The sequence below is a fragment of the Diplotaxodon limnothrissa genome, linkage group LG1 (assembly GCF_057381915.1).
Source record: "Diplotaxodon limnothrissa isolate DT_005_m linkage group LG1, D_limnothrissa_male_GT1.1, whole genome shotgun sequence".
Classification (NCBI taxonomy): Eukaryota; Metazoa; Chordata; class Actinopteri; order Cichliformes; family Cichlidae; genus Diplotaxodon; species Diplotaxodon limnothrissa.
Genome location: NC_140596.1, coordinates 32,199,113 through 32,221,443, shown reverse-complemented (window position 1 = coordinate 32,221,443; position 22,331 = coordinate 32,199,113). Strand labels below are relative to the sequence as shown.

Below are 22,331 nucleotides of genomic sequence, written 5' to 3'. Positions count from 1 at the left end.
AAAGCTGACATACACTATATCGCGAAAAGTATCCACTCACCCATTCAAATCACTGAATTCAGGTGTTGCGATCACAGCTGTGGCCATAGATGTATAAAAATCGAGCACCTAGGCATGCAGACTGCTTCTGCATTTATGAAAGAATGGGTTGCTCTCGGGAGCTCAGTGAATTCTAGCGTGGCACCGTGAGTGATGAATCATGCTACTCTGTCTGACAATCCGAAAGATGAGTCTGGGTTTGGCAGTTGCCAGAAGAACCGTACTTGTCTGAGTGCATCGTGCCAAGAGGAGTTTGGTGGAAGGGGGGATTATGGTGTTGGGCTGTTTTTCAGGAGCTGAGCTCGGCTCCTTAGTTCCAGTGAAAAGAGCTCTTAAAGCTTCAGCATATTAAGACATTTTAGACAATTTCATGCTCAAAACTTTGTGGGAACAGTTTTGGGATGGCCTCTGAGAGAGCATCAGTGCACAAAGCAAGGTCTATAAAGACACGGATGAGTGAGTTTGGTGTAGAAGAACTTCACTGGCCTGCACAGAGTCCTGACCTCAATCCTTTGGGATGAATTAGAGCAGAGATTGAGCGCCAGGCCTTCTCAGTATCTGACCTAACAAATGCGCATCTGTAAGAAAATTCCCATAGACTCCTGAACCTTGTGGAAAGCCTTCCCAGACAAGTTGAAGCTATTATAGCTGCAAAGAGTGGGCTGGCATCATCTTAAACCCTATGGATTGAGAATGGGATGCACGTCAAGCTCATATGCGTGCGATGACAGACGAGTTAATACTTTTGGAAATAGAGTGTATCACAACCACCTCTAAAGGAACTCGTTTTAAGGAGAGGCTGAGCGTGCGACTGCTGTGGTGACCTCAACTGCAACAATTTTAGAGCCTTATTTATGGGACAATTTAATGTTAATGGATTTTTTTCCCCTCATTCTTAAATCAAATTCACATTTTCTTGGAACTTTGTTTACATAAAGTCACTTTCTTGTTACTTTGCGACCTGAAATCTAAGCCTCATATTTGTCTGCGTATATTTGTTGACACCCTTAAACGAGCTGAATGAGCTGTCAGCTTTCGTGTTGGTGATGCTCTCAGATGTGCCGTCAACTATATCTTGTTTTGATATTGAAGAAAGTGTAAAAATAATTTTCATGCAGGGTTTGGAGTTAAAGAGATTCTTTTATGGGTATCTGTTTGCTTTATTTGATTCATGTAAGAGAGCTGACTGAGCCATGAGGGACAGAAATGAGCTTTTAAGTAAATTGTGACAAGCAGCAAGCAGAATTTGTTCTTTTCCTTTTCTTAAATAGGACACTTGAGAGGTTCGGGAAACAAGTTAAGAGCCGGCATTTGGACTGTTAGTGCTGCTTCGTACCAACCCTTAGGTAAGCATTTTAACAATATCATTATGCACTGAACTGAGCATGGGAGCATACTAACCTTAGCATGTAGCTCAAAGCACTGCAGCGCAGCATTACTTTACACTCTTGTCTGGGTTTTTTCAGCTCAGACAGAAACACTGAAAGAGCATCACAGGGGGTTAAAACACAGTACAAGTAAAGTTTTCATGGCTCCTGTGTCCTCTGTGTATTCCAGGTGTTTTCTTGACAGTGGATGTGAGTGTTGCTAGTTCACAGGACTGGCATCAAGTGGGCCCCTAAGGTCTTTTGGCAGCACCTGCATGAATGAATCACTAAGCGTGGAAGGGATGAAAGTCTCAGTGGCAACCCTGGAAGGTGATAGACCGACTAGGTATCAAACTGATGGCAGCATACAACCCACGGTGCGTTTGACTCACTTGTGCTCTTCTTCAAGAGGCGCTCTCAAATAACCATCTGAAATCAATTTCTATTGTTCTGTCAGCCTTCATTGTCTGAGCGATAAAGACCTGCCTTGTGTGAAATTCCAGTAAACACTAATGTTTTTTAGTAGCTAAAGAAGTAAAATAACATTCTCTGATGTGGATTCAAGAAATTCAATATTTTGGGATAATATGATTTTTTTTCTCTCATGAACAGTTTTGCAAAAAAATATATATTAAAAAATATCAACAGACAGTTTACGTGTATAATTAACATACACTAATAAATAAAGCAAACACACTCCAGCAAAACTATAAAAATAGCAAGGATCAAGTCTGATTTTCTGCTATTTTGACTTTTGCGATAGTTCTTGGTCTGTTTTGATCCTTGAAGGAAAATATTTTCCCCTATCGAGCGTTAAGTGAGTAGAGACTGAATAACTGTAGGCTAGAAATTCAAATTTACATTCGGTGCAATGGTCAAACTTCCAGCGCAGATTGATTTTGCCGCAGGCATTCTTCCCACTGTTATAACTGCATTTACCATTTCTTTTCCACAAGAAGCCAGACGGAGTCCAAATATGAACAGAAAACATTTGTTTATCCCAATAGCAACAGAATTCGGTCATTTTTAGACTTGTACAGAGACACATATACACGCTAACTGGTGTTAAGTAGCATCCATCCATCTTCTTTCACTTATCCGGGGCCAAGTCGCGGGGGCAACAGCCTAAGCAGAGAAGCCCAGACCTCCCTCTCCCCAGTCACCTCCTCCAGCTTGTCTGGGGGAACACCAAGGCGTTCCCAGGCCAGCTGAGAGATATAATCTCTCCAGCGTGTCCTGGGTCTGCCCTGGTGGGACATGCCCGTAAGGCATCCTTGTAAGGGTAAGTTAAGGTAAGGTTTATTTATGGTTTGGGCATCCTTGTCAGATGCCCAAACCATCCTTGACTGGCTCCTTTCGATCTAGAGGAGCAGCAGCTCTAGTCTGAGCCTCTCCCGCATGGCTAAACTTCTCACCCTATCTGTAGGAGAGAGGCCAGCCACCCTTCAGAGGAAGCTCAATTTTGCAGCATGTATCCGCAATCTCGTTCTTTCAGTCACTACCCACAGCTCGTGACCATAGGTGAGGGTAAATTGAGAGCTTCCCTTTTACACTCCGCTCCCTCTTCACTATGATGGACTGGTACAGCGTCCACATCACTGCAGCTGCAGCACCAATCCGTCTGTCGATCTCCCGCTCCCTTCTCCCATCACTCGTGAACAAGACCCTGAGTTACTTAAACTCCTCCACTTGGGGCAGGAACTCATCCCCGACCCGGAGTGGGCACTCCACCCTTATCCAGCTGAGGACCATGGCCTCAGATTTGGAGGTGCTGATTCTCATTCCCACCGCTTCACACTCGGCTGCGAACCATTCCAGTGCAAGCTGGAATGCTAGGTAGCATATGAGGAAAATTCTTCATTCACCAGGTTACTTGGTCTGTAATGTACACACACACAGCAAGGTATCTTATTTGTTAAATAATTGTATTAGTGCTCCTAGTGGCAACACCCCCAAATTATAAACCCATAATGCAATTCAATTGAGGGAGTTGTAAAAAAAAGAAATTATACCAGTTTTTTTTATTTCTGCTGTATTACTGAATATTAAATGGAGGAGGTGTAGAAACTGACTTGCCAATCCCAAGGGGGCCACTGGAAGAACTGCAGTTTTCTGCACTTCTGCTCCAGCTTGATTATTTATTCCTGGAGGTCACAACTTGTTTACAGCTCCTGCTGCTGCTGCTGGAGCCGCTTTTCAGTTTTTACAAGTTTTTTAACATTTTTCTATTTATTTTTTGAAAGTCCTGCATCACAACCCCGATTTGGGAACACTGCATGTTTTAGTGAAGAAAAACGCAAAAATGCTATTTATATCCTCTCTTCAGTCTTTCGGTGGTTCTCCGTGTTTTGGGGTGTGTCTCGCAGTCTGTGAAATTACAAGCAAGCAAGCGGACATCGTTTAGAAGGAGAAACCGGCACTCGCCAGCGCTCGCAAAACAAACAGACTCATCCCCTGTGGCTCTCTGCATATTTCTCCATCACTCTGCTCTTAATAGGAAGTTTTTAACTTCTCTTTTAGACCACAGGCAAAAACCACACTCAGTGGAATCGTTCCACCGCAGAATACTGCTTTCTGCTTTTCTAATATAATACAAGAAAGCTATTAAATAAGCTTGAGGAATTTCAAGCTGCTGCTTTCAGTGGGTTACTATTATCAAAGGGCTGAAGAAATTAACTGTAAGTGATGAAAATCCATTTGTGAACTGCATAGAAATACTAATAATAATAAAAGCAATAACAGCGTGCCAGTTACGTCGAGTGCAGAAGTATCAAGCAGTTGCTATCTTGATGACATACAATTCATTTAATAGGACAGAGGCAACTTCCCAGTACTTAACTTTCATAGCAAAATGTATTTTTCTGTGTAAAAATGTTGTTTTAATTCAGACGTAAAATAGGAACTTTTTTTCTTTCCAATTTGCTCTGCAAAGATGTTGTCTAAGAACACTCAAATGTTACATGCAGCAGGCAGTGGAGATACATTTTTAGATCATCATGCTTTAATTGTGCCGTAGTAGCTTGAGCTCAGACTTGTAATGATGTATGTGCAAATGACGTGTAAGCAACACATCACCACCAAACCTTAAAACTGAAGTGGGGTTGTTTTGTTCTGTCTGTGCACTCGCAGCAATAAATTATTAGAAACAAAGACTTGGATCCCATTACCGAAGCAGACTCAATATGTTTCCCCTGAAATGTCATTATTCAAACTGAAATAGGTTATTCTGTTTACAGCAGTGGCTTCCAGCCGCATAAGTACAGAAAAAAAAAAGATTTATAGAAGATCAAAGTAAAAGAAAGCAAAATGAGGCTTTTATGGAGTGAAAACATTACAGCTTACAAATTTGTCGTCAAACGAGGCTGATTTTTAAATAGTTACTCTGATTCTTTGCTTAAGTAAATAAGTCAGTGCATTAGTAGCACTGTAGCCAGTTGAAGAGGATCTACTGTTAACACACACAGAGACATGAAATCTTATAAGCAGCCCTGTGCATTCGCTGCTTTTGTAAGGGGTCACAAAGTGGGATGTCATATAAAATTTACCCTTAGGAGTTACAACAATGGAGCTTAAATGGAGGAGGAGTAAGACATTTATAATCGATAAGCACAAGTACCTCTATAAGCAAGATAAAAGTCAAATGGCTTTATTCCAGTTGTGGCAGGCTGGTGTCCTGCAGGTTTTGCTTCCATTACAGTTTTTCGTTCCATGCGAGCTAATGAGCCACAGCTGGCTTGTATCTCGCTGATGCCTTCAGGGAGCAGCAAAAAACTGCAGGACACCAACTCTGGATAACAAGAATAGATGTCTTTTTTTTTTTTAAGAAAAAAAGTGTTGTATTTAAGTAGAGTATTTCAAAGCACGTGTTGTAATTACTCACTTGAGATCTGGGATTTATTTTTCTCTTCATTTAGCTCTAATATAGCTGAAGAACAGTAGCTTTTATTGGTCTATAAAGACTAAAAGTGAATCGAACACATTATGAAAATTTATGTAATGGACTCCAGAGGGTTCCTTGCATATATGCTCGTGTTATTTACATCATGACTTGTTTGGGCAGCACTGCTGATATGGCGAGAGGTCCTATCAATATAGTTTATACAGCTTTATATGGACCCTGGGGGTAACTTATCAAGAACCCGGAGGAGGAACGGCCAATAATTTGAATCACTTGTATTGACCTTTTCAGTGTTACCACTTTCCAGTGGTTGGTTTCCAAGTATTTACTCTATTACTTGCACTTTGGTTGAGACCTTTTAACACCCGTTTCGCATGTCTGGAGATTAAAGTCTACAAACTGTTGCTTACAAACACCTCACATTATTCTCGATGCCTCCAACTTGAAGGTTCTTCCTGATCAGCAGCTTGCAGGTATGGTTTAAATTATGTGTGCTGAACTCACCGCTGGGACATATTGGAAATTGTGTTTGATAAGGGCCCCTTGTTTTGTTGATTTTTTGATACTGGGCTTGTGAATGACAAATAGAGAAAGACTGATTCTGGGGTCTTGAAGCTGCTGCTATAAATGATAAAAGGTTTGAAATGAAATTCTTTCAACTTGCCAAACGGATCCTGGAATTTCCACTTCCCCTTCAGCTCTCCATGCATGAATGTTATTGGTTGAACTGGCTTTCTCCTGATATTTCCTTCTTTAGGATACTTTGGAGAAGCAATACACTGTCCACACACCAGACGTCATTTAAATATGTGATTAACACTAAGCGCTTATTTTCTTGGCATATTATTGTGCTAACAAGCACTGGATTAACTGACTACACTTAAGAGGTGTGAGAGGCTCATTAGCCTTTATACTTAATTTAATGCAGAGACCTTTGTTGTTATGAGATTAGATTTTCTCTGCGGCTCAACTAATAATACAGCTACTGTGACGTATGATATTATTGGTAGCAGTATGCATCACATTGTACTTCTAATAGTGCTGCCAGTCTCCTGATCCCTAAACAAAATAGTGCAAGTGATCTGCTGTTTCTGTTGCTTTGTTGGTGCTTGTCCGATGGGGTAATTTTCCCGCGAGGTGATAAAAATGCCAAGAGGACAAGGCAGTAAACCCACATGGAGATAGTATAAAGCACCATACATCAATTTTCAGTACCACCACCCCACCCCGAGTCAGACTTATTTTTATTCCCTTTGACATTCTGAGCTACGCTGGGTCCACTGAAGTTAACCTCACAGGACCTTTTCATCATCCTTAGTAGCCAACAAAGTGAAACAAACGATGACCATTTCAGGTGCATGCAAGATGTGTGGGCTGTTGCAAGTAGCTTGCAGCTACATCACAGAGCTTTTTATCAGTGCTAAAGCAGGTGTAATAAAGCAGACCACTAAGCGTGACCATCCCTGAAGACGGGGATGGAGTTCATCAAAATGCACCTACTGCTGCACTCGGTTTAAGTTATGGTAACTGGAGGGCTTTGCATACGGGAGGAAAGACATTGTCTTGTACTCCCAGCAGCTTCCAGGATGTTATTATAGTGATGGAGGAGGTGTTTGTACGTCTGTACTCAATAACATTTCTGTTTGACATCATAACACAGTAAATTCTCCCCAAATAATAAACACCCCACAGTGTTTCTTTTGGGTGGAAAAAAATCTATATTATAACAAGACATTTCAGACTTTTACACTATGTTCTCCTACAACTAAAAAAACCTACTACTTGTTTAGGTACAGCTAACTAAAACGAGCAATGACCCTCTTGCACTGTGACAACGGCTCGGCAGCCCTTAATTGGATAAGTGGATGGATGGATGTCAAATATCTTGAAACTGCTTAAAGCTGTCATGTTCCCCGTGGATTCCCCATCCTTTGTTGTTGTTTCTAGTGTTATCTTATTCCCATTTCCTTGCTCGCTTGTCTCTGTCGTCATGATTAATGTTTGTCTTCACATTTCAGTGTCTTCATGTTTCTGTTACTTATTTTTCTTCTGGTCACATCATGTTTTTTTTGATAAATTTTGGTTTTACTTCCCATTTTTGTTCCTTTCCCTCCACTGTGACTGTGACTTTCATCTGCAGCCGTCTGTAACTCCTTTGCACCTGTACATATCTAATTACCATCTGCTTGTGCTCTGTGTGTTGTCCTTGTACTTTATTTTTTTCCTTTTCTTATTGGACTTTGATTCTTCATTTGATGGCCAATAGCAGCTCATTTTATCAGCTGTGCCTAATCTGGATTCTGTGTTTGGTCTTTCTAGACGCAGCACGTAACAAGAGTGTTTTTTATACTGGTGTTGGCCAGAGGGGCCGATGGCGCGATATGGCAGCCTCGCTTCTGTCAGTCTGCCCCAGGGCAGCTGTGGCTACAACCGTAGCTTGGCTCCACCAGTGTATGAATGTGAGAGTGAATGAATAGTGGTATTGTAAAGCGCTTTGGGTGCCTTGAAAAGCGCTATATAAATCCAATCCATTATTATTATTATTATTATGATTTAATGTTCAGTCAACAATGAGACTCAAGCTTGTTATAAGTAAAATCAGTAAGTATGCTACCCTGTAGGAAAGTGCATTATGCTCTGAGCACCAAACATGCATCTATCATTTGCTTTATGCAGGTTTTTTACCAACAGCAGCAGTGAAGCAAATTGTGCATTAACTAACAGGTTTGTTTCCAAGTTAGAAGACATTTTTCAATCTGGAAACTGGAGCTGAACTTCCACCTGGAGCCATTTCAGGTTTGTTTTGACCATCTATGCTTGATTAAGAGTTAAAGTAATGGTTTGTGTCAAAACAGGCCCTTTTATAAAATGTCTAAAAGCTCGATTTTCTAGATTACCACAGAGCTGAGTTCCATCCAGTATTAAAGTGACATCACACGGATGAAAGAATAACTAGATCATAAAAACAGCTTACACAAAAATGACTTATGCGGTCGTTTCCTGAGGGGGACTTTGTAATATTCAAATTTTTTTGTAATCATATTTTCCATTAGGGTACAGTTTCTACTATATAAAGATACAATAATACTTTTAGGTGTCCTGCGTCTGGCTGTTTAAAAAGCGAGAGAGTTCACCCTGTTAATGGCCACCCATTCTTTACTGTGAATGATTTCCCACAGTGCCCAAGCTCTGCAGAATCCCTAACATTTTTTTAAAACTTTGTTCTGTCGTTAATCACCTCCTGGGTAGACAAAACTGAATTATTTAGAGGTTGAATAATGGGGTACACTCAACATTAAGGAACACAGATACTAAGGTGAGGCGTGACACAAGACAACATTCATTAAAGGCTAAACAGAGTACCGCTGATTGGATGAAAGCCCAGAGGAACCTGCAAGTCCACAAGTATTCAGAGAATTAGAGTACCAGAGACAAACTGTGATGGAAATATGACACATTAAGCAATTCTATGATCGTGCCAGAATTATAGCAGCGAAGACATAAAAGCCAGAACAAAGTAGACGCAGGTCCAAGGTCTACGGCTGGAAACATCATCCGAATAAAAACACAAGGAAATATCAAAGTAGGTTGTTGTTTACCAAAATCTACAAAGAAATTACTACCAGGGTTGTCCTTGGCCTAAGTCTTTGGTGGTAGCGGTCTCTGTCCCAGCAGATGAATAATGTAATGGAAGCAGTTGTGAAATTTCCAGTAATTAATTACAAGGCTCTATAGTTTGCGTCCACTTCACTTGCCTGCTTCTCTTGATGATTAAATGATTAATGATTTCAATCGATGAAATCAAAGGCATAAAAGAAAAATACGAGCATAATTTTCTCATGAAAATGGTCCAACTTCAGCTTGCTTGAGGCGTTTTCTTAATTTTACATTACAATGAAAAAATGCTTTTATTTCTTTTGTTTAGGAACTGCTTGTAAGACGAACAGTCTCTGTGGCTTTCAATTATTGCTACGAGTAATGATAATTTATTGATTAAAAAAAAGCTGAATGAAATCAAGATTTTTATCTCCAGTAATGAAATAAAAATACTTTGTTGCATGTTACACAAAATATTTAAAGGGGGAACCATTAAATTATACAAAAGCAAATTGTTTTTATTGTTCACTGCAGTTTAATTTGCCCACTGAGTGGCGCCTTAGGATGAGCTGTTCTCAAAGTCTAGGCACGGCGATCAATGCATGCTGTGATTTCCTTGCAGTATGAAAGCGTCAGTAGCTCTTTGTGTCTCTTTAGGCCTTTAGCGTACATGGAGGGAAGCGTTTGAGGTGATAGCCTTGTTGTTTTCATGCGGTGGGTCTAAAATTTTTACAGTTTCTATCCCTCAGACCCATGTGAGGCTGTTCAGTGCAAACAGCCTGCGTCCACTTTCATGCAGTGATCTCACCTTTCTTGATTATCTGTCGGAAGAACCGCCACATTTCTTTAGTGCCCTTTGATTCAAAATATATTGACTTTAGAAACTGACTGGTTTGAAACATGGCTTTAATTACCCATTTCCTTGTTGAAAATGGAAGCGTCCCCAAATGGCTCATATTTTCAAATTAAATGGACAGGGTATTGGATTTGTGTGCAAATCTGTTTTAATGACCAGAGTTCACATGAAACTCCAGCTAAAAACACCTTTGTTATCAATAAGTACATTTGTCTATCTGTAACATGTTTTTGTGACTTAGATGCAACAATTACACAGAAAAATTAATCATAAATTACTGATCATCTTAATTCCTGTTTGTGATTGGTGCAAGGAAATGTGATATTCCTATTTCCACAAAAGACATGTTTATTCCTGGTATCACTTATAAATGTCAGTGTTATAAAACATATTTTATTTGCTCATAAGCTGGAGGGCAATGCTCCATTTTTGCATGCACTACGTCAGTAGAGTCAGAGGAACATGAACAACAATCTGACTTGTAAGTGTTCAAACTTTGTCCAACGCTTCCCTCTGCGTATGCTAAGTACTAATCTTGTACAGCAATCTCACTTGATAAACAAGTTTAATTACCTTGTTTTGCTATATTACTTAGCAGCTCTTCACCAAATCAAAACAGCTTACAGTAGGGCGAATGGATTGTGTTTACTTCTCTAAAGTAGTTTTATTTCATGTAACAGCAAGTGGTGGCGCAGACACCACAGACAGTAAGTTAACACAATGGTGGGTCATGCAGGGAGATTTCTTGTTATTTCACAACAACCTCCAATCCAACAGCTCCATTTTTTGAATGGCCGCTTGTGGCTGGTTCAAATAGTGAATGAAGATGTTTATAGCCTGGTAGAAATAGACTTTATAGCTACACTGACCGGCCACTTTACTAGTGATACCTTGCTAGTATCCGGTTGGACCCGCTTTGGCTCTCAGAACCTTTTTAATTCTTTGTGACAAATTCAACAAGGTGCTGAAAACCTTTCTCTGAGATAGTGGGCCATATTGAGTTGATAGCATCACACAGTTACTCCAGATGTTTGGGCTGCATGTCCATGATAGAGATCTATTATTCCACCACAACCCAAAGGTGTTCTGCTGGACTGAGTTCTGGTGACTGTGGAGGCCATCTGAGTACAGTGAACTCATTGACATGTTCAAGAAACCTGTTTGAGATGATTGGAGCTTTGTGACATGGCACATTATCCGGCTGGAAGTGGCCATCAGAAGATGGATACACAATGCACAATTGTTACCAAGGTTCACAAAATGTGCCAAGACGATATCAGTCACACTAGTACACCACCAGCACCAGCCTGAACTGCACCATTCAAATGTTACAGCAGAAATTAAGACTAAACAGACCAGGTGATGTGTTTCCAGTCTTGTACTGTCCAGTTTTGGTGAGTCCATGTGAACTGTACTTTCAGTTTATGTACTTAGCTAACGGGATTGGCACCATCTATTTGAAGGTTCAACATGTTTAGAAGTGCTTTTCTGGGAGTTGTTTTCTACGTCACTGCTGGCTTTCTATCTGCTGAAAGCAGTGTGGCACCACCAACTATGCCATGTTCAAAGTCACCTAAATCACATTTTTGCCCCGTTCTTGTGCTGAATTTGAACTCCAGCAGATCGTCTTGATCACGACTTACTGCCATGTGATTGGCTTGTGATATATTTGCATTAGCAAGCATTTGCACAGAAGTACTTAACGAAGCGCAGCTCACAAAAACTGTACAGGAATATAATAAATCCACAGCAGACCCAACAATTTGTTCATGCTTTTCAGCATACACTTTCTTTATTCACAGTTGTCGTACTTTACACGGTCGACTGCAGCTTTTCAGCTCGCAGCCGAACACACACCAACAACAACAATCAGTCAGGACCCAGCACTGGCTTTAATGCTGGTGCGACGTGATCGCTGATGCCACTCAGGTGTGTCCGCCTCGCTGCAGCCACGCCACAGACCATGCCCCGCCACAAGGAGGTTATTTCCTTAGAGAGTGTCTGCCTGAATTGTACTAAAGCTTGAATTCATGCATTATTTCACAAGTGCCTGCTGACAGTCTCCTAGGCCTCATATTAGCTCATTTCGGTCACTGTACCTATTAACTGTGTTTGGTGTAATTATCTAATACATGTAAATAATGATGCTGACACAATATTAAAGAATTCTTGCTCCAGTTTGGATGAATGCAACTCATGTAATCAATAAAATGCGAACGATTGCATTGTGGGATTGCTACCAGAAATCTTTCCACACAGTAGCAAAGAAATGGATCGATATTTACTGTCAGAATACCGATATAGCGGTGGACAGCAAACAGAGTCCACCATCTAGGGAATAAGAACTGATTTTAGACATGAAGCTAAAGTTTTTCTTGACTTGGTGTTGTGACTTTCTGAGGTCTTTCCTGGTTGCTTGGCAACATATCTGTGATGACAGATCTCCAGTAACCTTTTCTTTGTATTGAGAGGGAACCATTACACTAATTACACTGAAGTGACGAGTTTAGTCAGAGTTTGCACATCATCTGCATCTAAACTAGGGTTAGATAGTTCATCAGCTTACTACCCAAACTTTAAACCTAAGCTTTACCTCACTGCGCAAACCTTGATATTTCACAAGTGTTCAAATTCATTCTAAATCTCAAACAGTAACCTCATGCTTTCTGTGTGGGTAAAAATATTTTTTAACAAAATCGTATTAGTTTAAAGCTGAATTAAAAAAGATTTAATTAGGAGCATTGCAGACTGTTTTTTCGAGTTTCCTTAATAAATTTACTCTAGTTAATTGAAGTAACTTTATCCAAAGCATTGTTAAACATGGAGGGCACATTAGGAAAAAAATGGTTATGTACTAAAAAAATATCAGGATGTAGTTTTACATTTATATGAAAAACAAAGATATCACTCTTGCCTGAATTAAGGAACAATAAAAGCCTTGTGTTTTTTGGAAATTATAACTGATGTTTGGTGATACAAATTAAAAAATGTTTGCAGAAAGCAATGATGTTTATTTCAGCACAGAGTGCAAAAGTAATTCCTCAAATATCTCACAGCAACACTGCAGTGCTCTGGGTCTCTCATCAGCGATCAATATGCTAATTAGCTCTAAAATTTGAAGCGAGATGAATCTTTTCTAATCTCCGTGAAGAACGTGCTGTTCTGTCACTCATTGATGAAGGCTTATAATTTGCCTAGCCTCGTTTTATTGACACGGAGCAGGGATCGGTCTGGTCACTGTCGGGAAAATGTCATGGATCACGTTAACGATCGACACTAAGACTCATTCCCGCAGAGCTCATAATTGCTTTCTCCTGCTGGGCAATTTTCCTAATGATTAATTCTATTTTTTACCCACATAGAATTATTCTTCCAGATAATTCTGTGAAATGTCTGATGTGTTTGTCTGTTTTGTTTTTCAATATTTATCAGTCCTTCAAGCATCTGGGTTGAAGGATACCTGTTCACAGAATCGTAGCTCAAGTTAAAGTTTGTTTATATCATAAACGTGGTTGATATTTGATGATTTCATTGGTATGATAGCACATTTGCATGTAGCTCTCTTCTAAAGAAAAGATAAATCAAGTGTCAGAAGCCCCAATTGTAAACTCACACTTGGTTAAAATGCATCATGGCACTCAGCTTTTAAAAGAATTATGTTTTATATCTGTATAAGTGATGGTAGATTATAATATTGATCAGGCTGAAAGTTTGGTGGAAACACTCCTTAATTGTAGTTAATATTTGGACATCTGAAGTGTGCTTTGAAACTGTTGACATAGCCACAGGGAGTTTTTAGTTTTTATCGATTTGAATGCAGGAGAGTGGGCTAATCTGCCATCTAGTACTAATATAATTTTCTAAAATAACTACTACATGAAAAGCCAATTACAGTTTGAAGCACATGAAACCACTGAAGGAATAAAAATCATTTCAACTTCCAGAAAAAAACATTCCACTTTGGATAGTATCCTGTCACTGAAAAAGTGATAAATGATATTGTTTTCTTGTTTTAATATATGATGCGTAACTCTTTCTGTGATTACAACAGTGCCCCAACAATATCCACAGAGCTTGTTTTATTGGGATTAGCAAGGCTACTAAAAGTATTTCTAGGCATTAAACTGAAAAAGGTTAGTAGGATCCCTGACAATAAGTCTAGGCCCCCATATGGCCCATAAGCTAAAGCTGAGATTTTTCTTTTCCTGCAAGTTCAGGAAAAACCAGGAGCTCCTTATTAACAGTATAAATTTCATTCACGTTATTAAATTGTTTATTACTGTTATATTACGTGGTTCTGTTCATTTTTGCTGAGTTTTAAAAAAAACTTTTCTGTATGTAAACTATCAATGTGTCCACAGACAGAACATTCAACCTGCAGCATGTTAGCAATGTCACAGGGACTCCAGTGACCACAGATACTGAATGTTTGCTCCAAGTGTGTCTCGGCCTGGTGGTCAGATCCCCAGCTGCTGAGGCTGTTGGGACATGGAACGCTATCTTTCTGTTGGGGGATGAGCCTAAGTTGGTGTGTGAGGCTGAGAAATATCAACTAAAGATAGTCGGGCTCACCTCAACACACAGCTTGAGCTCTGCAACTAGGGTCCTGGAAATGGGCCAGACTCTGTTCCACTCTGGAGCCACCCTTAGTGAGAGCCAGCAGACAGGGATGGGTATTCCTTTATTCCCTGTCTCATAACCTGTATCTCAGAAGAGGGTTTTTTTTACCTGCCCTTTGGCTCAGGGGGTGGTTCCTGACATTTATCTGCACTTATTCACCAAATAACTGTTCAGAGCACCCAGCCTTCTTGGAGTTGCTGGGTGGGGTGCTGTAGGATGCCCCACCTCATGACTCCATTGTCCTAATGAGATCATTTAATGCTCACATGGGCAATAAAAGTGAAACCTGGAAAGGCGTGACAGGGAGGAGCAGCCTGCCTGACCCGAAACCGAGTGCTGTTCTGGTATTGGACTTGTGTGCTAATCACAGCTTGTCCATAACAAATACTATGTTTAAGCATAAGGGTGTTCATAAGCGCATGTTACACCAGGACAACCTTGGTCACAGGTCAATGACTGATTTTGTGATTGTATCCTGAAGTCTTTGGCCATATGTCACGGACACTTGGATGAGGAGACGAGCTGAGCTCGACTCATCACTACTTAGATGTGAGTTGAATCAGTTGGCAAGAGCGGATGTTGGGGATGTTGGACAGATATATTTAGGGTGCACAGAGCTGTGGCTGCAAGTAGGTGCCTGTCATGTTGACACAGTGGTCAGCAGCACAGGAGCACCACAGGGAACTGTGCTGTCCCCTCTTCTCTTCACCCTGTACACCTCTGACTTCTGCTACAACTCTGAATTATGCCATATTCAGAAGTTTGCAGATGACACGGCCATCATGGGGTGTATCTGGGATGATCAGGAAGAGGAGTACAGAAGTCTGGTGAGGAACTTTGTCGCATGGAGTCACACAAACCACCTGCAACTCAACACCTCAAAGACTAAGGAACTGGTTGTGGACTTCGGGAGGTCCAGAGAAGGTCCACTGCCGGTTCAGATAGAGGGGGAGGAGGTGGAGGTGGTCAACAAGTACAAGTACCTCGGGCTGTGGGTGGACAATAAACTGGACTGGTCATGCAACACAGAGCACCTGTATAAAAAAGCCCAAAGCCGACTGTACTTCCTCAGGAGGCTGAGGTCTTTTAACATCTGCAGGAAGCTCCTGAGGATGTTTTACCAGTCAGTGGTTGCTGGAGTACTTTTCTATGCTGTGGTGTGCTGGGGGAGCAGCACAGCAAAGAGGGACTCATCCAGGCTGGAGAAACTGATCAGGAAGGCTAGCTCTGTGGTCGGCATGAAGCTGGACACTCTGGTGACAGTGGCAGAGAAAAGGACATTAAAGAAACTGATGGACATTATGAACAATGCTGGGCATCCTCTGCACACGGCCATAAACAATCAGAAGAGTCTGTTCAGTGACAGGTTGCTTCTCCCCAAGACAAGAACTAACAGACTTAAAAACTCCTTTGTCCCACACGCCATCAAACTGTTTAACTCCTCTCTGGAGGGGAGAGGGAGGGGAGACAGGAGGACAAAGGAGGGGGGAACAACTAAGCTGTAGTGCCTCTTCACCTCACTGTACAATACCTTGTGCAATACTTTTTGTAAATAGTCAACAGTGCAATAGACTCAATACTTGAAATGTGCAATTCACTTGTATTTTATTTTTTATTCCTATTTATTCTATTTATCCCCTTTGTGTCACGGCGAGTGAGGTGAGCCGTGTGGAGGCAATGAAGGAGGATCCAAACGCAGGCAGTCGTGAAGGTGTGAAGGTGGTTTATTGAGCATGAAAGTAAATACAAACGGCAAAGGGAGCTATGACTAACTAGACTGGGAACAAACTAACTACAGAACACGAACCTGAACATGAGCAGAAACACTTGGCGGTTGACAGCAGGGAAACACACAGATGACGCAGGGTGGAATACACAGACGGACCAGCAACTACAATGACGGCAGACATGACTTAAATACACGGAGAATCACAGGGGAATTACACACAGGTGGTGGACACAGCTGGGAATGATCAACAAGACGAGACAAAGGTAAAACTGAACACACTCACATGAGACGCAGACCATCACAATAAAACAGGAACAAGAAACCATCACACTAAGACACAAACTCGACAGAGAGACAGACAGACAATGGCACATGGAGCTAGACAAATACTAAGCAGACACAACCGAAGAACAAATCCTAAACACCACAGAAACATGAAACTCAAATAATAAACATCATCATCATCAACACTACAAGAGAACAAGAAAACAATCCCTGATGCAAACTAAAACATAATAAAACTCAAACTACTGGGTCCAACGGACCCAGAACCGTGACACTTTGTATATTTTATTTTATTTATATATATATATATATATATATATATATATATATATATATATATATATATATATATATATATATATATATATATATATATATATATATATATATATATGTGTGTGTGTGTGTGTGTATATAAAACACCCAGCACGCCCCTGCGGGCGGTTTATCCTTCAAGCTCGGGTCCTCTACCAGAGGCCTGGGAGCTTGAGGGTCCTGCGCAGTATCTTAGCTGTTCCCAGGACTGCGCTCTTCTGGACAGAGATCTCCGATGTTGTTCCCGGGATCTCCGATTACCACGGGGACCACCGTTACCTTCACCCTCCACATCCTCTCGAGCTCTTCTCTGATATATATATATATATATATATATATATATATATATATATATATATATAACAATTCTGTAACTGTAACTTCGGTCGTTGCTGTGCTTTTTGGAAGTCGAATTTCCCAGAGGAACCCACCCGAGGGATTAATAAAGTTCTATCTTATCTTATCTTATCTTATGTTGCGGTAATCCCCGAACCAAATGGTGAAGCCATAAAGCTGAAGAAGCAGACTTATCGGTGTAGGCTAACTTGTGGGACAGATACTGCCAGACCAAGTGCAATGTGACTCAGGTGGTAGCTGAAGCAAAAACACAGGTCTGGAGGACTTCAATGAGGCAATGAAACAAAGTGATTTTGGTAAATATTCACCCGATTCTGGAGTGGAAAGCTATACTATACTCACACAGTGTACAGTAAAAGTAGAAGGATTGCCACTGACTTCAACTGAGGATATAGCTGAGCAGTGGAAAGAATACTCTAAGGATCTCCTCAATCCTGCTGACACACCTTCTGTAGAGAAGGCAGAGTCTGGGGACAAGAGGATGACTGGCCCCTCACTAGTTGTTACTGATGTAGTTACGTTTGACTTGAGGGCCATCAGAGGCCAGGAGAGAGAAGAGAAAGCTAGCACGGCCAGCGATGAGACAGAGGCTAACTATTATAGCTGTACACTAACATGACTGGGTACTGGATTAACTTTGCTAGCAGTGAGAACTTGCAGACAACAGGAGTGATTGTAGAGCTGATGTGATGCAGCTCCTGCTCCTGTGATTAGACAGTAATCAGGACACAACTAAGAACAAACAAAATGACAAAGACACAACTGCATGAAGTCAGAGTCTGAAATGCAGAAAAACGGAAGAGATTTGAGATTTAAAGCACATGTAACAGAAGCTGTTTAGCTTGCAGAAGGCAGGCAAGAAAATGATTGGGCTAGAGCGATGACGACAAAATTAAGTTTGGCAGGCTGGAAAAACGGAAGTGAAGTAAAGAATACACTAACAGCCTGGACGGGAATGCAGGCAGAGGAGTGAATGCAGATCTTCTTTATTGAACTTCATAAGCTTTTGTGGTCTAAAGACCCAGAAAAACCCTTTATTGTGTAAATCAGTCTATTGTAGCTATGAAGCCTTCCCGTCTGTCAAGCTAATGTTAGCATTAAAACAGCATCGCTGTCATCACTATTGTTAACAGTTGTTGTTAGATATTTGCAGAGATATTCCCCTTAAAAACAAGACTTTAAACCCCAAAGCATACTCTGATTGTTGTGCTCCACGTGCTCTTTGCCTACCTCAGATATAAAATGAGTGTGACCAATATAGTTTGCTCACCAAAGCAAAACTAGGCAACAGTGGTTCACAGCACTAAAAGCATTTTTATGAAATGGTTACCTGTCAAATAACCACAACATCATATCAAAGTGTCCCAAAACTGAAAATCATGCTGTCTAAAAATGCAGCATGATTTTTTAGACCTGTTGCTTTATGAAAATCCCTTATTATAGTTGTCATGACAATAATAACCCTAAAGGCCCTCTTGCAATCGGATCAAACAGAAGCACATAAAACTGTACTTATGTTATGCACGGGCGCGCGCACACACACACACACACACACACACACACACTAGACAATTCAAAACAACGTGAGCTATGGTGCTCTGTAAAAGCTGTAATCTGAAAATATGACATCATCGCAACTTTGTGTTTAAAGTCAGCAGGTGAATCCAAAACCATTCTGCTTACTGTCAGCAGCAGAGGACGGCTCTCCTTGACAGCTCCCACACAGCCGAGGCAGCCAATCACCATGATGATCGTCCCCACTGCGATGAGCAGGTTGGCTGCAGACAGGGAGGGAAGGGATGATGACAGGGTGGCGAAGTTCCCTTGGGTCACTGAGAGCCAGACCCCGACGCCCAGGATGCCACATCCTCCCAACTGCAGTGGAAACACAAATAGATGTAAAGCTATCAGTGTGCTGGCAGTACAGGCAAACATGGTAAAGTCTAAAGTATTTACAGATATGTTGTTATTTTCCACTTAGTTTTTTTTCTCAAAAGAATAAATTAAAAACTGGTTGGAGCATGCAGATTAACGAGGGAAAGCCAGATAGCAAGGAAGTGAACAAGTCTGAGGAATGTCTGACAAAATCACCACATACAAGTTAAAGGCTGTGCTGTGATTTCAGCTATGCTCACATGTAAAATGATTAGTCACAGAGAAAATTAGGAGTGACAATACACCTTTTTCATTTTTTTTCCTCACACAGTGAATAGCCTCTGCAAGGGAAAAGCCCACAAACACACAGCACGTGTACATCCAGCTCATCCACAGATGCTTCTCACTGAGCAGGGAAGACAGAGAGAGAGAGAGACACCCGCAGGGTGACAGCAAGTCCTCACACCAAAGGGGCAGTGCTGGCAGCCATTTAACCAAAAAGTAACTAGATTTGATCTTATGCATTCCTTTTTAGTAATTTAAGGGATATAAAAGTTGTTGCTAAATCTAAAAAACTGGCAAAGGGGAACTTAAGTGTGATGAGGACTTGCTCTGAGTGAGAGACTGAGATCATTTATATTCCCATGCTGAAAAGTTAATTCATGAATGGTCACATTTAGGCACAAATTTATGTTCACCAGGGTATAATTGTACATACAACACAATAGTGTCTATACTAGTTGATAAAAGAGTAGTTCACCATCGTGTGATGGATATTTGTGGCTAGACAGTGGTGTTCTGATTTAAATCTTTGGGGCAGAAAATACTTCCCCTCCTAGTAACATGTCCAAAGTAAACATACAAGGAGACTCTCTGTTCCTGTTTTTTTTTTCCGTTGTTGTTGTTTTCTCTGTGGGAGAGAAATGTCAGAGAACTTCTGTTAGCAGAGATATGATGAAATGCACCCAGGTGTACGTGGCGTGGTCAATATCAGAGCGAGACACACTGTGATTGCAACATGTTCTGTTAATCTTTGATATATTTATTGAAAACCTTTTTGGTTTTGTAAGACATCCGGGCCTCAAAGTCTCCTAGCAAAAGTGAACCTGCAGCTCACTGCCGATTTCCATCACATGACCGACTGCAGTCAGTTGGGACGAGCGTTTGAAGAATTCAGTTGCTCTGCTGCAAAATCTTCACTATTTTCAGTCCAAAGCCAACTTGGCTCCTTTGAATTTTTGTCCTTAAGACCCAGAGCATGTTTGCTTCAAAGACACAGAATGATTGTGGGTAAAGAAAGGTTTTTAGATGTGTTTTAAAAATTGGGTAAAGGGAAATAATATACACTCTCTACGGCCTCATGACAGAACTCCCAAAGGCGATAAGACTCACATGGCTAAATACATGATTATTGTTTCTCCCCCCTCCTGTTTTTTCCTATTTCTAGCTATAGCACAAGATCTTATTTAATGAGCTCTTCAGCCAGAAGTAGGGCAAAGTTAAAATTAAAAAAACAGTCAAGTGGAGCTCCAATCACTGAAAGCAGCTTTCTCTTCAACTATCTACCAAGGCTGGGAGGTTTGAGCAGCTCACAGATGAAGGGGCGTTGGGTCACTATTGCTTGCAACAGACCTTTATTACACCCCAGAGTGTGTTCTCTAATCATGATTGGCTGCACGGAGAAGGGCAAAGGAAGAAAAGGAAAAGCTGATAATAGATGGTGGTGGTGAACATTTTAAGGGCAGATACAAAACCCTGCTAGAGGATGTGAATGCACTTTATTTCAGTTCAGAAAAAAAAAGAATACTTTGCCAAATTACTGGTATCTTTTGCGTAAGTGTACTCAAACATGAAAGAACAGGGACAGAAAGAATCTCATGTTTGACAAATGTGCAAATACACTGTGTTGGCACTACAGATGGCAGTTGTTATAGATATGCTGGGTGGTGCTTTCACTTGGTGTAGGCCCTCGCTGCTGTATTGTATCACTTACTGTTCTTCTTAAAACACAGTGTTGTAGCTTTTTAATTCTTGTTCTGTGCTTTGTAAATTTTATGTGTGTTAAAAGCACTACATTAATAAATTGTACTTACTTATTTAATTACCTGGTTACAATGGGGTGAATATGCTTGTTAAATTAATCAAGTCATACTAATTGTAAGAATCCTTGAACCACAGGCCAAAGAGAAGAAGTGGCAGCAATTTTTCACTCCAGTATATTTATTAACCAGAGAACTGGACATTTTTTTTTATTAAATCAGAAGCTTAACTCTTAGCCTTGTACACTGTAATTGAAAAACTTAAAAAATATTATTTTTGTTATCATCCAGCCGGCCTTTACTCAAAAATTCTATTTAATTTCGCAGATTTTTTTTATACTGATTTAGTGCTCAGTTCAGATAAAATAATTATTGTAGGTAATTAATGTAGATGTTGTAAATAACAGCCTCAACACATCATTTAATTTTGTATTAGACTGAAGTGGCTTCTCTCAAAATGTAAATAAGCCTGTCAACTCTTTAATCACACTTTGAATCTTGCCCTGAACTGTGGCATAGAACTTCATTCACCAGTAATTCCTGAAAAACCCTCTTTTGTTTGAGCATTTCTTAATAACAATAAAATTACAATAATGGATTACACTGCAATAAAGAATACATTTCATTACAGAAAATGTCTTTCTGAAAGTGCTAGAACTAAGGTTAACGAAGTGATTCCATTGTTATTTTCTTCAGCGTTGTGTGCCAACACAATGCAGAACAGCTACCAAAACTTTACTCCTACAGAACCTGATTATTTTGATAATAGTGTAACATACGAGAAATCACAGATTCATGACTGTCAAATCTGGACCTTAAAGCAGACGACACATAAATTAGAGAGGAAAGGCCATTGCACTCACTGTGTGTACAAGATTTTTGTTTGGTCTGGAAAATATAGACAATAAGTCCTCTATAAAGGATTGATCAAGGAAAACATGAACAGCCCCAGGTTGCATCACAGATAAAATTTTAACACTGTTAACACTAAAAATACTGTTAATAATGAAGGACTGCAATGCACAAATTGGAGTCTGAAAGATAGCAATTTGTGCATATAAATGGGGAGTCTTCCTCACACACAATTAAAGAGTTCCATGTTGGGACCAATCATTTTTTACATTACACGTTTCCTTAGACAACGTTAACAGAAAACACCGCATACATTTTTTCCTATGTAGATGACGCCCAGCTTTTTTAAATCCATGAAGCCAGATGATACGAATCAGCTAGTTAAACTATGGGCATGTCCTGAAGAAAAAAATGCCTGGATAATCTTTAATCTTTCCTATTTCTAAATCAGCTCCTATTTTGGATTCGAGAGACAGACACTCTTTAATTTTCAGATTAGAAT

The 22,331-nt window shown here is 40.4% G+C and overlaps 1 protein-coding gene across 2 annotated transcripts in view; it reads right to left on the bottom strand.

The window, feature by feature from the left end:
• Positions 1-22,331, bottom strand: part of tspan4a (tetraspanin 4a) — a 180,753-nt gene that overhangs the window by 44,317 nt on the left and 114,105 nt on the right. For both annotated transcript variants that reach the window (XM_085357304.1, XM_085357296.1), the window contains one exon: positions 18,747-18,938. In XM_085357304.1, coding sequence (XP_085213430.1) covers positions 18,747-18,938 — 192 coding nt within the window. The remainder of the gene's footprint in view (positions 1-18,746; positions 18,939-22,331) is intronic.